This window comes from Cucumis sativus, chromosome 6, assembly GCF_000004075.3.
Source record: "Cucumis sativus cultivar 9930 chromosome 6, Cucumber_9930_V3, whole genome shotgun sequence".
Classification (NCBI taxonomy): Eukaryota; Viridiplantae; Streptophyta; class Magnoliopsida; order Cucurbitales; family Cucurbitaceae; genus Cucumis; species Cucumis sativus.
In genome coordinates, this window is record NC_026660.2 from 2,794,490 (window position 1) to 2,811,847 (window position 17,358).

The 17,358-nt window shown below is 29.8% G+C and overlaps 1 protein-coding gene and 1 long non-coding RNA gene across 2 annotated transcripts; both read left to right on the forward strand.

Annotated features, from left to right (window-relative positions):
* The first annotated feature begins 5,869 nt into the window (after positions 1-5,869).
* On the forward strand, positions 5,870-8,038 carry LOC101218540 (ethylene-responsive transcription factor ERF118). Its single transcript, XM_004140811.3, has 2 exons — positions 5,870-6,397; positions 6,496-8,038. The coding sequence occupies exon 2, from the start codon at positions 6,705-6,707 to the stop codon at positions 7,659-7,661; it is 957 nt and encodes a 318-aa protein (XP_004140859.1). The 5' UTR covers positions 5,870-6,397; positions 6,496-6,704; the 3' UTR covers positions 7,662-8,038.
* Positions 8,039-11,810: 3,772 nt separating this feature from the next.
* Positions 11,811-13,048, forward strand: LOC116404702. Its single transcript, XR_004217709.1, has 3 exons — positions 11,811-11,946; positions 12,026-12,125; positions 12,202-13,048. It is a non-coding gene; the product is annotated as an uncharacterized LOC116404702 (long non-coding RNA).
* The last annotated feature ends 4,310 nt before the right edge of the window (positions 13,049-17,358 follow it).

A 17,358-nucleotide genomic window follows, 5' to 3' on the forward strand; every position in this document is an offset into this window, starting at 1 on the left:
CAAGTAAAAAATATTTTTTTTTTCAAAATGACAATGTTAAAATAAAAAATAAATACAATATCAGGTTCTGAAAACTTAGTTGAAGGTTTGAAAAGGCATATTGTGAAACCCCAAAATTTTTTAGATCCTTGAAACTTGTTAAATCTTGGCTAAGACAAGAGAAAAAAAGATTCGTAGAACAAGAAGGTAAAATTCTTAAAAGAAACATTAAGATTTTATGTTAAGCCAAGAAGGAGAATTTGAAAATTTTGGCTAAGTGTCAAAGAAAGGCACGTTAGGAGTTTAGAGGTTAGGATGAGTGGCAAGATGAAGCTAAATAACCTCCAAGCATCAGACATTTGGACATGGTCTAGGCAGCAAAAGAAGGTGGAGAACCTCCATGCTTATGCATTGGCACACATCTTGGGCGAGAAGAATGTCAAAGAGGTTATTTGGATAAGTTGTGATAGGCTAGACGGCAAGCATGTATGGTGTGCGGCTGTGAAGGCTGAAATAACCTCCATGTGCCTTGGCAAGAAGACTTGAGAGATTAGTAGGGGTGTTGATTGGCAAAGATTAGTTGTGAGTCATTAGTGGAGTGTACACACCGTTAATGAATATTAATTAATTTGGTTAATGAGTTTAACCAATTAATCTTATATCGTTGTAGCTTCTGATTTGTAGGTCAATTAGACCCTTTTTAGCTCGTAAAGGATAATATAATTTATTTATATTGGTTGTAATTTGAAATGTTCAAATTTACTTTAGGAATTAATATAATGTATGGTGATATATATTATAATATAGAATTTATATTTTAATCAAACTTTATTATATAAATTTAATTTTGGATATGATTCAAAATTAATTTATGAGATATAAAATATTTGAATGAGTTCAAATATTAATTTAAGAGAAATTGCATTAGATGACAAAATTTTTTAGAAAAAAATAGTTCATAACACCTCTTTTTGCATATTACAAATTTGGCAAATATGATTATTAATTGACAGTGATCATATGGTAATCAAATGATAATCTGCGATTAAATTTGTCTTTTTTGTAATTTAGAAAATGTAGTTCATTATCGTAAATGTTTTTTATAGTTTTGCAAACCCCTTAATTTAATGTAAATTGAGTTCATATTAAAATTATAACCTAAACTTATAATTGAATATGATTTAAATTTAATTTAAGTTAAATATAAAATATTTAATTTAGCTATAAATTAATTGAATAATTAATTAATAGTTTAGTTTTATTTTATTTAATTAAATTTGATTTAGTTAAATTAATATAAAACTATTAGATATTGGAAATATTCATTAAATAAGATTTATATGAAATATTAATTAAATATGATTTAAATAAAATATTAACTAAATATGGTTTAATTAATTATTAACTAATTGATTAAATGTTAATTAATTAGTAGATTTGAAATTCCTATTAATTTAATATATTTTAAATTAATAAAATCTCATTATTCTCTCGTACTCTTTTGTAAAAATAGTTTTTCTCTAAACATTTTCCATCTCAATTGGTTCCTACAAACCAATCTCATCCCATAGGATAGAAAGGTCTTTGACCGGTGGTGTTCCAATTTGATTTTCGATAGATTCAAAAGCGTCAAACGTAAGTTTTTTCATTCTCTGTATCTTCTAATTTAAAATCATTATTCGCCTTTTAAAAATTTGTTTATAATATTGTCAATGTATTGGTATTTTGGAATTTCTAAATTAAATTGAGAAATAGTTCTGTAAAATCTTCCGTTGCCTAGGGTTTTATCCCTTCAAAATCATGCATTAAACAACAATTTGTAAAACATGCTTTCTTCAGTAATCATTTTGTAATTTAGTATACTCAAATAACGAAACATTAAACATATTTTAAACATTTGATATATAACAAATCAACTTAAAATCTTTTTTTTTTTTTGTCACTCACTGATTTGACCTCCACGATTTTCCTCAATAGTTGAAGACTTACCTTCACTTCTTTCTCTGGCACCCTTTCACAACAATCAAACTTAATTTAATCTCTTTAAAGTAATATGAGTAGACGTATGCATAGTTTGTGTGAAATCTTATTTATACTTATCCTAAGTTGGATTAATCATTCTTAAACACCTCATGCTTACCAAATTTTAAGTCTTTGTATATCTACACATTTGGATTCCCACTTTACCAAACAAATAAATTATAATACTCCCAGTCGAAATAGATCCGAGCTCACTTTAAGATCACCAATTAAACTCTTTCCTATCTCCAATCTCGATCGACACAACCCTGAGATAGTCTAGAAATCCTTCAAATTTCCTCTTTTACCTATAATCTAGGTGGGATCCATGTCCGAGTTTGCCCGAGATCTCCTTAGACCTGATTCTCTTCATTCAATCTCGATTGAACTTGACCCCGAGATTGTTAGAGAGTTCTTTAATTCCTTTCTCTTCTTCTAATCTCGATCGAACCAGCACCAAAATTGTTACGAAATTATCCTTCTATTTTTAATATCTTGTCCAAAATTTCACGACTGCCCAAGATACTTTCATGAAAAGCATTTTGTCTTTCCTCTCAACCGAACAAGATCGAGATTTAACACTTCTGTTTTGAGATTCCTCTTTAACCGACTTACCTTCTCACCAAACTTCAATTAAAATGCCTAAAGACTTCAAATGCCTTGTTAACTCGCCTAAGCCTGATCGCTCAGCTTCTTAACTCTAATATCCAAATTTGATTTAAATTTCTCTTTCCTTCATCAAATCTTAACAAGTTTCTACAAAATTTTGGAGTTTTACATGTCAGGTTCTTATCATGTTTTGTAAGAGAACATGTAAATCATTGTACGTAAATAATTTATTACAACAAAATACTTATGTTTTTTCGTGACTTGTTTTGCACTGGATAATGCATGTTTAAGGTTGAAAGTATATCTTTTAGCACATAACTTCATCCCATTGAGTTTAAGAAAGTCAAGTTTAGTTCCAGGTGTTGTTAGCATTTCTTTTCAGGTGTTAATTACACCTAGTTCACGCCCACACTTGTGTTTGCAAGAGGCTTTACGGGTGGAGGTGTGATAACTTGTATAAGCTGAAGTTGATCCTTCCATCAAATTTAACGAACTCATAAAACTTGACCTATATGCTTTTCTTTCTAGCAAAAGAACAAATAGTGAACAACCCATAATTCACAAATATTGCAACCTCTTTTGGGAATTCTCTTTTGATGTGGAAGGTTACACAATGTTGCAGCCACAAAGCATACCTAGAAATTCAACAAACTATGAACCTATCTTTGACATCACTTGTTGAAAAAAAATCTTCCACTTCTATTGCAAGAAATAAGCAAAAAAATAATAATAAAATTAATAGAAAATAATAAAAGCTGGAAACACAAAAAATTACATGAAAAACTCTTAACTTGGAGAAAAACTACGAACAAAAAAGAAATCAACTATGTGAAAAATTGCTACAATCACAAATAATAATTTTCACTCTCTCGACCCCAAGTACACAAACACTTTCTAAAAGCTTTTGGTCACTCACACCTTTTTTCCACTCTAAACTAGAGAATACAATAAGAATTTAATTGTAGTTAGCACACTAAAGTTTAAAGTGTTTCTAATTGAGACAATTGAAAACCAAAGATATATGCTCTTTTTATAGCACGACTTTTCTCAAACTTTTTTAATGTAGGAAAAACTTATGACTTTCTTAAACCCTTTCAATGTAGGACAAACTTATGAACTTCATAAACCTTTTCAATGTTAGACAACCACACTTTTAATATTTTGACAACATTTAGATATATACCATAAATATCAACGTGAGAACATAAATTTAAAAAAGAAATGAAAAATAATTTTAAAAGTAACGAGGTATAGAAATACTTTTGAGGTGTAATGATGTGAAAATGAAAGTTTTAGATGATAAATGAAATAAAATTGACGTAAAATCAATTTTGAGGTGAAATGATGTGAAAATTTAACGGGAAAAATTGAATAAGATTAAAAATAAATATAAATTTATTTTCAGAGTTTTAATATTGAAATTAATGTTGAAGTTGAAAAATTAGAAAATGTAGCACAAAGCAATTTCATCCTTTGCCAAAAATGACCTATCAAATTAAAATTTCCAAAACTGTCATGGTTTGAATTCACTGCCAATTTTTCTTCTTCTTAAATTCAATTAATAATGCTTATTATTGCATATCTTTATTTGTTAGATAAATCAAACTAAATTGAACCAAATCGAATCCATTGGTTCCTTCAATTTGTTCTTTTTAATTATATGTTGAAACACGTTTTCTGCAGTTAGTATTATTATTTTCTAAACAATAATATATTCGGATAAATTAACCATACATTGAAATTTAATTGAATGGTGGGACATTGTTATAAACTTAAAAATTTACAAATATAAAATAAATTTAGAGAAAAATTTGACTTCTCTAAATTTATTTTATATTATATTATATTTGAATCGGTTTATATTATACCTTTCAATGTGTATAAAGTCTTAAACTTTTTACTATATTTGAAAATATGCTATTCAAATAAAATACTTTTTTCTAAATAACTAAAAGAGTGGTAATAACCTCGATCTCAAATATGAGAGGCTTAAGTTTAGGAAAAAAAAAAGAGAAAAAAAAGTAAAAAAAAGAAAGCAGAATTTAAAGGGAAGTAAAGAATAAAAGAGAAGCGTTAAATGGAATTTAATTTCAACAACATTTTGGGTCATATTTTCTCATAAAAATGAAAGGAAACCAGCTCAGATTGTTAAATTATTGAAGTGGAAGATATTGTATTGGCCTACATATTAGGAAATGAAAAACAAATATTTATATATATATACACACATAGATATGGAGAGAGAAAAATAAAGAAGTTATTATTATTATTATTATTATATAAGAGTAAAAGATTAAAAAAAAAAGGGTAAGAAATAAATTGAGATAAAAATGGAAAAAAGGGTAGAGAAACAGTAAAAAGGAGTACATAATTTTGTATTGAATAACTTTACATCCAAATTGCAAAAATCCGACAAATCGTGCATATTTCACGACTCCTAAGATGGGAATTCCTTATAGTTATCGACACAATCATATAATATATATATATATATATATATATATATTTCATTTAATTTAATTAAAGCAAAAGGCAACATTTGACCTTCAAAGAATCTTGGTTAAGAAAAAAAAGAAAATGGTATTTATATAAAATAATAAAAAAGAAAAGGTAATGTTATAATAATCAATTATCATAGTAACTTGGAGAGCAAGAATGTAGTCCAGTGGTAGTATGGTAAATAAATAAAAGAAATGGGCGTTTTATGTATGAATTGGAATAGTAGGGAGAAAGAGGGCGACAATGCACTGACGGCCCGCTGCGGCAGTTGCCCAGGCGCATTTGAGAATCGCGTGGGGAGTAATGTGAGAGAGAGAGATTCGCGTGTGTGTTAAAGGCGCGAGTGGGAGAGTATGGTGGTGGGTAAGGGCATGATACACATGAGATGGTGGATGGGATGGGCATATTGCATGAATGTGGCATAGATGTTGGAGGGAAGCACATGCCATAACACAAAATAGGAAATTTTTTTATTTTTATTTTTAACTTTTATTTATTTATATATTTAAATATAAATTTACAAAATAGTTTTATAATTAAATAATAAAAATAATGGAGGGGTTATTTGACTGCTTGGGGAAAGGTGAATAAAGAGGGGAAGGGCCGCAGAGTCATTGATTGGGACGTCAGGAATAGAATACATACACACTTGACACTATACTATACTGAGGTATTTAATTTCTTTTTCTTTTTTTATTTATTTCGGTCAATCAATATTTATTTTTCTTTAACATTTTGGTTATTTTTATATACCCACTTCTTCTCTTCTTCTTCTTCCTGGAGATTTGTGTTTAGGCAAAAACCTTTACGGGAGACTCTTCTTCTGTCTCTTTCTTTCTCTTTGCTTCTGAGGTCTATTTCACTGTATTTCTGCAGAGCCCTTAGGGATATAGATAATAAGTTTTAACTCTTCCTTTGTCACGTTTTAAGCAAAGGCCAACTATAGCCATTGATTTGTAATCCTATCTTCTTTCTCTTTGCTTATTCTTCTTCTGTTTCAAAAGGCTTTGGAGGGAGGGAGAGAGAGAGAGAGAGAGAGAGTGAGAGAGAGAGAGAGGAGGGGGGAAGCAGTTTTTTCTTTTTTTCCTTGTTTGCTGGATTGTTTTTGTGTATTGAGTAAGAGGAGGGGAGTGTTGAGGAGGTGTTGATTTATGTCGGCTGGGTTTGACTTGGCTGTGATTGGGGCTCTATTGCAGCTCTGTTTTTCATCTTTACTTCTCATTCTCGGCTCTTTCAAGCAGAGCCTCAATCTGCTGTTTTCATCTGTTTCGATGCGTTTGAGGCCGAAGAGGTTTGTTGGGATTTTTCTTCTTTTCATTTTCTTTTCTTTTCATTTTTCTGGGTTTTAATCTGATTCTTTTTATTTTGTTTTCTGGGTGGTTTTTGCAGGACTTGTTCTGGAGTCAAGTGCTTTGGAGCTTTTCATATAAAACGATTCTCATTCCTTCTATTGCTCTTTAGAAAAGGGGGTTTCACTTAGTTTCATTTATTCTTCTTCTTTCCTTCCTCAAATTTTGGCCTCTTACGAGTTCGACTACCAATTTTCTAGAGTTGAAGAGTTTTTTTTTTTTTCTTAAATTTTGTTTTGCCCTCTAAAAATGCCAGAGCCTCGACTTTTACAGTTGTCGAATCAAAAAAGTTTTGGGAAAAAATCTAAGTCCAGACCCGAAGATTTGAAGATGTCTCGGAAAATCCGCGTCATCTGTAACGATCCAGATGCAACCGATTCATCTTCAAGCGAAGATGAAGGTGAAATCCAAACTAAACCTCTCAAATTGAAACGAATCGTTCGAGAAATCCACCTTCCCCCTTTCCCTTTTCATCCCTCGAAATCAATGGATGTAACTACCAGCACTCCGAGCTCTTCCCAAGATAGCAACAATGGCGGCAAAAACCAAGAGCTGAAGAAGAAAAGGGTTTTAGCTAAAACCCTTTCCACAAGAAGATCCGCCTCTCAATACAGAGGAGTTCGTCAAAGAAAATGGGGCAAATGGGCCGCTGAAATCCGAGACCCTTTCAAAGGAGCACGCATTTGGCTTGGAACTTACAACACAGCTGAAGAAGCCTCCCAAGCCTACGAATCAAAACGCCTCGAATTCGAATCCGCCTTAGCCGCCGCCCCTAAAAGCAGCAACAACATAGTCATTACGTCCTCATCTTCTTCCTCGGAGGAAAACGAGGAAGAATCTGACAGCGTCGTCTCACAGACATCCCCAGCCGCCGCCATTCTTGAGATGGAAACATCTTCCTCTGTTTTGATTAAAGAAGATGAAGAGGAAATGATAGACACGAATTTGATAAACGAACTTCAAGTTCCCGATTTGGGATTTGTGGATGAAGGTATGGAAATCAATTTAGGGCTACCGGAGCTTGACCCATTTTTCATGGACGACATTGGTCAATTCTTGGACGATTTTTCTGCCATGGATGACATACAAATTTATGGATTCGATGACGATGTACCCAGTTGTCTTCCAGATTGTGATTTCGATGATTTTGGAAACGATGATATTTCGTGTTGGGTGGATGAAGCTCTGAATGTGCCTTGCTCATGAGAAAGTTTTGCAGATTAGTTGAAGAAAGAAAGAAAACAGGGTTTAATGTTTTTAATTCTATTTGTTGTTATTATGATGTTGATGATGAGGTTTTTTTGTTTTTGTTTTTTTTTTGATGGGGGTTCTGGTAAAAGACTTCGATTTTCTCGGGAAAATGTTAAAGATTTTCCGGGAATTTTTTTTGATGGAGAGACGAGATTCATATCTTTTGGGTTTTCTTGTGCTTTGAGAGCCGTCCAAGGATATGAATTTCTTTGGTTTTTTTTTTTTTGAAATTAATTTTTAAAATTATATTGTTCTTCGGAAACTACAATGAAATTATTATTATGATTATTAGTATTAGTATGATGGATATCCGATGGATGAAGTTGAAGCAATTTTTATCTTTTTATTTGTTGTTTGTTACAGCTCATTTTGTCTGTATTGAGAAATGTGTGGTCCTTTTGCTCTTAATGGGATGTGTTTTCCAATATCATTCATTCAATATTATTGTAAATCTTCCATGTTTTTTTTCACTAATATTAACTGGAGAGTTCAATTTTCAAGCTTCAATTTAATGATTTAGGGTTTTCATTAGTAACTTTGTTTTTTCTTTTTCCTTCTTTTTTCTTTTGTGTGTGTGTGTTGTGTTTAATGGCCATTAATTTAGTAGTTGAACGTTCTATCTTTCTTTCTTCCGTTTTTGTTTTTTGTTCAACCAACATAAAATAACATATTTCTCATACTTCCTTTTTACTCTTAGGTCCTTTTGGGACAAAGTTAATTAGAACTACACACATACAACATATTATTATAACTCAACTAATACAATCTACACTCCAATACAAACTATTTTAATTAACTACATGCTAACCTTGTCTTAAACATCTTTTATATTTTCATAAGAATGTTGAGTCTAGATTATTAGTTTATTTATACAATCAATCTCATTAAATCAAATTCCATGATTGGAATTTGGATTAAATTGCTTTAAATTTTGTAAAGTATAAAGGATGTCTTAAGAGTTAAATTGTTTCAAAATTGGAAATATAGGTACTAAATTGTTATAAATTAAGGTTGAGAGAGTAAATTGTTAAAATATAAATGAAAATATTATATAGGAAAGGAATGAAAATAATATCCTAATGGCTAATATATTAAAATTTTGAAAAAGAGTAATTAAATGGGAAGTTATTTGGGATTATTTTAAGAAGTGAGCTACACGATATGATTCCTTGCTGGATTGGAATCACAAAGACTAAAAATTCCAAATCAATTTTTCATAATTCCTTTGGATTCTCAGCCCTAAATTGCTTTATTCCCTTTTGTTTCTTTCTTCTTCTTTTTTTATTCTTTTTTTTTTTTTTGATTTCACAAAATCAAATAATTTATTCTTTCCATTTTATATCCTTAAATTATAAGTTTGTTGATTAATGTCAAAAGATTTTGCAATTATTGAATCACTTCGTAAAACTTCCAATTTTATATCGGTTAGATAGGATCAAATTTCTAATTTAACCTTATTATTATTCGAACTCTGAATAATAATTTCGTCTCTAATTTAATCAATTTTAAAGTTTTTAATGAATTTACAAACATTCAAATTTTTATATAATAGCTAAAGATTGAGTATTTTAGAAATGTATTGAAGGAAGGATGAAGGATTTGTTAGACATTTTTTAAATTTAAGAACTTATCATATAGAATCTAAAAAAAAAGTTTAGAGCCCACACTTCTAGTTTTAACTTCTTGTTATTATATTATAACTTATTATTTACATCTAATCGAAGCTTTAACACAACATGTGGTTATAAAGATATAAATGTAAGGATATCTTCTATGGTAACAAAACTAACATAAATTTTGTTCCAGAAATAGTTATATATAAAGTTGACAAGACAGACCTAAATTTGATTTCACTTAAAAGGCTTCATATTACATGTGATAGTTCCCACTTACTTAAAGTAGACCTTCAATGTTACTATGCGTGTATGCTTGAACCTTTTAAACAATACTTAACAAAATAAAAGTTTTAAAATGAATTTCTTTCCTCCTTCCAGAACTAGTCCTTGTATTATATTCTTAATAATTCAACCAAACGAAACCTTGATGATGTGGAACCTCATGATTGACATGGTTCCTTCCTCTATATGCTTTTACAGTAGCATCATGTGTCAACTATCTTTAACACTCTTTGCATTTACTTGAGAAAAAGATATGCTCATATAGTAGCATCATGTGTCAACTATCTCAAACTCTCATGCCTTGAGAAAAAAAATAGAAAGAGGGAGAGGAATGCAAAAATACTCACTAAGTGACCCCTTAAAGAGACCTATTGCATACACATTTATGTCACACAAATGCATCTTATAAACGTCTAAATGTGTACGACACACAAGAAGCAAAGCGTAACCTATAGGTGTTGAGAGTTTATGCTATCACATACTATAAGTGTACCCAACACTTTAACAATAAACATCTCAAAACTTATAACATCGGGCTATCAAACATATCCCACAAATAAGTTGTACATATTTCATAGCTCACACAGAGCTTGTTGCATGCACATTTACATGACACAGACTCGTCATACATACAGTCATGTGCACAACATGCTTATCAACATTTATCATCATATATTCTTTTTTAGAAAAAAATCATTCTAAATAAGCTTACCATCGACCCTTCCCTCAAATAGTCATTTACAATATTATTGTTGAATTGACACTTTGCATACTAAGTAACACCTCAATTAAGAGAATTATACTATTCCATAAGTTCAAGAAAGTATTACATGAGCAACCAACTACAACATGCCACTTATAGCACAACTTCTTTGTAATTTAGGACTCCTTAATTTATCATAGATAGGGTTAAAGAAAATGGTCAAACTAAAATTATGGGTGAAATTAGTAGTGATCTAACATCCCTATTGAATGGAATGAATATCCAATAAATTTGTATAAAGAAAGTTTAAGTTGTATTTAAATTGTGTGATTTAAATAGGGAAAATTTTGAAAACAAAAGTTTATATTTTATTTTAATTGTAGATGTAATGACAAGTCTCCAACTACATAGTTTCTATGAAGTTTCCTCCTAACTACACTTTCATTCCAAATATATTTATAAGTATTTATATAATTTTATAAATTCCAAGTGTGAGGATTTGCCGATGTGGCAATTGAATTTTCTTGAGCAAGTAAGTGGAGAGAGGGAGAGTAGAACGTAATGGTCTCTTCTTTTAAAAGGGAAAAAAAAAAATCAAAATATATGTATAAATGTCTTATGATTCTTATAATTTGTTACTTACAACAATGAATGAAACTTTATATAAAAGGTTTCCATATAACAACCATACTTTGAGGTGGTTTGAAAGACTATAATGTAATCTTAAGATCTAAAGAGTGTTGGAGTATATATTAGATAATGGACAAAATGAAAATGAAATTACAAAATCTCAAGATGGAAAAGTAAGTTGAATTGATAATCAGAACAACAAAATAAATTTGGTAGTACAAATCAAGTCCAAACCAATCCATTCAAATACCAAACCTCTTTCATAATTAAAAAAAGTCTTTGAATTTGGGTTAGGGATAGGTGTAAACCAATAAGTGTCAAGTAAGGTTAGTGCCACGCAAAGTGAATAAGTGGACTTTGATAATAGAAGAGAGAGAGAATGTGTGTGGTGTTTGGTGAGGCAGCATTTAATGAGTTAGGAATGCCAAAGTTCCCATTTTTGACTTCTTTTATTCAATAATTTTGGTGGATATTCATGACTTCCCAATGCTCAAATCCAACCAAACAAATTCATTTTTAAATCCAACAATGCTCCTACTCTTACAACATCAAAAATTTAAGTGAGCATATACTCGTATATTCACATATGCCCTCAACTTTTATGTGTCAAGTAAGCATCCTTCCGAGACCAATAACAAAAGAAAGCATTTTATTAACTAGAATAGGAAAAGTATATTGTTTGAACTTTCATATTGGCCTAAATTTCTTTTCAGACATAAGTTAGATGTCATACATATTGAAAAAAATGTTTGTGACAACTTGCTTGACACTTTATTAAATATTGATGGTAAAGCAAAGGACACAATCAATGCTCGTTTAGACTTTTGTAAGTTCTTAAAATCGGATTAAATTTTCTGATGGATTTGTCTCAAACATATCACGATGTGTAAGTGTCAATGATGAAAAGTTATGGGCACGAGAGACAAACAAAAGAAGTCGTTTTGCTGTCAAGTTCAACCATGTCACTGGGGCGAAGTCATTTCTCTAAGTTACGTTTGACATGAATTGGGTATGATGCATTGTAATTATCTTTTGTACTATTGTATAACTTTTTTTTTTTTATAATCTCAATTGCATTCTTTTTATAGAAAAAGAAAAAAAGGTTGTGATGTTGATGAGGTAGAAGTATTCCATGAAACACATTTCGTAAAAAAGAAGGATGGATCAATGATAAGAAAAGATGCATATGTAAGTTTGGTTTACCATGACTAAGTAAATTCACGTGTTATTCAATATATTTAATCTAACTAGATCTTTCATATAGTTGAAAATGCAACGAATCATTGCAAAGTCAACTGAAGTTGGTGTTCAAACTATCTCTAGTGTAAAGACATGCGAAATTGTATTAGGGAGTCGCTCAATGCAAACTATCAACCTAAAATGTGGTGAATCATTAGGTAGTAATGTGTAAGCTACACGTGAGAAAGAGAAGAATGAGATGACATACCTTAAAGAAGCAAATGGAAAGTTAACCAATGAGCTTGCAAAATGGAAACAAAAGTGGACTGACATAAAAAAAAGTTGGATCTAGGAGAGGAGGAGAAAGTGGAAGAGGATGCATCTTCAAATATTTAGGTATTTTTCTAAACTAAAATTTAAAAGGTTATATTGTTAAAGTATGTTTCAATATTATGTGTGGCTATACTGCAGTTACGGTAGCCAGTCAACATGTTTTTGGATGGTTTATAGAAGTACCACTTAGACACAAAGGCTAATTGTATCTTGTTTGAACCTTTAATTTTTTTAAGACTTTAAGCTTGTCGTTTTGATTGAAAACTATGACTCATAAGACAGGAATATTGTAAGAAGTCTTATTCCGCAAGAGGTCTTTGGATGCGTTGAAACATACATGACTTTTTAAAGTATATGAGATTTTTTACCTTTTTGGATGATTTGTAGAAGTAAGACGCTTTTTAGATTTATTTTGTAGTTGGTTTTGTGTTTTGCGATCATACTTAGGTATTTGAAACTTATTCTGTAGGTCGGCTTTGAGAGTTAAGATACTTTTGTACATTTTTAGTTAGACTTTAGTTTCAAAGTTGCACTTGAGACTTGTTCATTTTACTGTACTTTTTTCAGGTTTATGAGCAAAGAATGACTATTTTTTTGAAGATTTTCTGATCGAGTTAACCATTTTTTGTGTATTTAATATTTTTTTTTTGTTCATTTTGTTATGTCAAAATGAAACTTAATATAGCTCATAAACCTTGACACACTATAGAACTATTGTTTGTCAAATTTTGACTAAGTATTAAATTATGAATTATCATATTTTGACAAAATATTAATGGTCGGAAATAATTTCAATTTTAAATTTTTGGTTGCAGTGTTCAATATGTTTTGTTATAGGCGAAAAATTCATTCTACATTTGAAATTTAATTTAGAAGCATACAATATTAATAATAAATGTGAAAAAAATTAAAATTGTTTTTGTCACATTTTTTGTGTGGCTAGAAATATGTTGGCAATTTGAAAGCTCTTACAATGTTCGGTGTGTGGGCAAAAAAGAAACAAATATTATTAATCGAAAAATTTAGCGTGGGGAGAAGTTTTGCTTTTGGCGACAAATTTAGCGTGGGGAGAAGTTTTGCTTTTGGCGACAAATTTTTTTTCATTGGCAGAAACAGTTTCTGCCCACGTAACAAACGTGGTCAGAAAGTTTATTTTGCTGACGTGATGATCGTGGGTAAAAATATTTTTTTGTCGACCTATTTTCGTGGCTAGAAAATATATTTTTGTCGACGTGATGATGATCATGAGCAAAAATACCTTTTTGTCGTTTTTTTCGTGGTTAGAAAATGTATTTTTGTCGATGTGATGATGATCATGGACAAAAATACCTTTTTGCCAATGTTTTTTTTTTTGTGGCGAGAAATATCTTTTCTACCAATGATTTTAATTTGCATGGGCATTTCTATCGATGCAACATAAAATCGTGGACAAAGGAAAAGACGACGGTGTTTCAACCAAGTAACCTACTCATGTAAAAAATCGTTGATAGAAACTCTGCTCATGTTATTCATAAGAACTACAGATTTTTTACATCGACCAAGACGAAAATTCTTGTAATAAAAATAGAATTACCATCCTTAAAATTTGAGTGTGAGTGTGTTTTCTATTCTTTCGATTTTAAAACTAATATTTTTACTTGTTTCTAATATATTTTTAGTGTAAATATCATTAAAATAAATTTTTTGAGATATGTATCAATTTACTTTGTTTCTCCCAATTTTGTTTGATAAATATATTGTTAAATTAAATTTTGTTTGATAAATATATTGTTAAACTTATAATTTAAGTTAACAAAATTTATAATTTTTGATAAGTTAGTTCACATTCACACTTTATTACAATAAGTTCCAACATCAATTATGTATTAACTCTGAAAGAAAATTTTATAAAGGTCAGTTTTACAAAATAAACTATTAGATTAAATTAGGTGTTTCCAAATCGATATTTTCTTAAAATATTTTTAAAATAATGTGTAACTAATAATTTTAAAAGTATTTACCTGACTTTCTCTCCACAAGTCAAATAGACATCACCCTCAAACTTTAGTAGAAAAAAATTGTATTTTACTCTATTGATATTTGAAGCAAAACTTAACTTAGGATGGCACTTAGATCATTCAATCGGTTGAGAGTGAAATTAAATTTTTACACTGAATAAGTACGAAGAAAATTAGTGTTGTACCAAATATTTTTAAGTGAAAGTGAGCAATGGTTATCTTTCTTAACATAATTTTGCCTTAATTTAAGAAGAAAGACATGCATACCAAATAAGCTTTCAGAATTTCGGATTGTATTTTTTAGGTATTTGGTATATATTTTCGGCATTAATGACAAAGTAATTTTCTTTTACATAAATTTAAGAAATTAAAAGAAAAAAAGATTGAAAATGTAAGGGAAAAAATAGAAAGAGTAACAGAAAAAAATAGAAAGAAAAAAACTTTAAATAGTAATGTGAATAAGAGGCAAAAAAAGTTAAATTAATTATAAATATCTAAGTGTGCCTTGGGTTAACCAAAGACACACTCTTTCCCATGCAGCTTTGTCATTTAATAGTGTGTCCTTTTTCTTCAAAGTCTTATTTTTAGGAAACCCATCATTATTATTTTATTGTTTTTATAATAAGATGGTATTTGATAATACATCTCTGAAGCAGAAATATACTTTAAAAGAGAAAACAAAAGAAAAGAAAGAAAAGTCTGAAGCAGACAAGTTGCAGTGGAAGACTTGTGCAAATTTAACAAAATTTTCAAAAAATAAATATTATTATTATTATTATTATTATTATATATGCTACTTTTCAGTTTTCACAAGGTTCTCTCATTTCTAGCAATACCATCTTATTTTCAACTTTTTGGAGGAAAAAGAAAGAAAAAAAAAAGGCATCTTTTGTAAATATATAATTTCCTTTTTAAAAAAAAAATTAGAGGTAGAAATAACCTTAGGAAAGGTTGAAATGTGAGTTGATTTATTTTTTCAAAGGTGGTGTATATTTTAGTAAAAAAAAGGAGTTCTCACGTCAACAAACAATATGAGTGAATAAATTTTGAGAGGAAAACATATAGGTAAAATCCCTCTTAAAAATACACCCTAACAACACAAAAAATGTATGATGGTGCACGGATTGAAAGAACTCCTAAAGGGTCCTAGACCCAAACTTACCTTTCTTCCGAGGGTGATAAATAATTAGAGTGCAAGTGATTATTTACACTTAATAGATTCGATTATTGCTTTGTGATCAACTCTACATACACAACTCACTTTGACTATTCATCGCAATACCTAGTGATATGCTTTGCATATGTAATTCGCTTAATTGATTTAAGAATTAAATTAAATGATTTAGAAACTTTTCCACGTTTCAATATTTTCAAACAAGAGTTTTGCTAAGATACGGTAACGCATCACACATATTTAGTAAGAAATCCATCTTTATTTAACACACCTATCAAACAACCAGTAAAACTATTTTGACATGTGTTTCAACATTCAAAACAAAGTTTTGTTTTGGAAAGTTCACTCACTACCACTCTGACTTCTATCTCCAACTCTTGTTACGTACGCAGCACTTCTATTTCAAATTTTGTCTTCTCTAACCCTAAAGACTTTTAAACTTCAGTCCCCTCAACTGAACATATTCTTCTTTATATACTACTTAAACTTTTAAGTTAGCTCACACCTCTTTCTATACTTTTACCATTGTCACTCCTTCATCTTAACATGTTTTGAACGTTCCCTATTTTTACCACCTCACTCTTTAAGATATTGAAAGGAAAAACTTAGTTTTAAATAATACAAAAGAAGCAAATCAACATTTTGAAAAATGGGTATGAGTAACAAAATATTGAAACCAGTGTGGATTTAAATATTAATGTAAAGAGAGAAAGTAATTATGTGAAGGAATCAGGTGAGGGGGCTATTTCCACATAAATCCAAATGCAAACATGGTTAAATATTTTAAAGAAAAAAGAGTGCAATATTAAATAAATGGTATAGTTGGAGAAATTAAAAAAGAAAAAGAAATGCAATTTGTGTAAAGTGGGAGAAGATCTTATTTTGTTGCCCTCAAATTTATATAACAAATAAACAATAAAGAAAATAAAGGATCTTATTGGGAAAGCTGCACGTGCACTCTCTCGTGAGGTATACCCAAGATTTGGATTATTTATTTATGTCAGCTTTGTTTCTCTTTTATTCCCATTAATTATTGTGAGTTTTATATATAATACTCATAACAAGATGCTCACTTTGTCACCTCATTACATCTTCATTATGTTTTCTTTCCCTTTTCATTTTTAATTTTGACAATAATAATTGGAAAAATAGCCCTTAAAACAACTCCATCTTACAAAACCAAACGTTCTTAAAATCAAATTAGAAAAAAAAAAAAAAACTATTTTGTGTCATAAAAATAAGTCACAACCAAAACACGAAAATTGATAAAATATAATATTAAAATAAATAAAAGGTTAGATATAATAAAACACTAAAATATTTAGAGTCGGTATAACAAAATAAAGAACTCCCGAAGCCGATAATTTTTTTTCATAAATTTCATATTTGCCCTTGATACTACGAACGACTCGTTACTTTTCTTTCTTTTTCTTTGCGATTTATTTATCTTCTCTTCCATATTTTTTCAACTTCTCTTCAAGATTTTCTTTCTATTTTTATTCATCTTCTTTTTTCTTTCTTTCTTTCTTCATTTTCTCTTCCTCGTTACAACTCTTCTTCCAGAATATCAAGATCATTTAAATATCCTTTAATATGATCCAACTTAATGTATTGAAAATCGTCGTCGGACATCGTGTGGACAAACACGTCAAGTAGCAAGGACATGACTAATGTGCACAAGGAAGAGTCTCTTCCTTTACGAGATTACATCCATCACTTGTATCCCAAAAGGTGAACA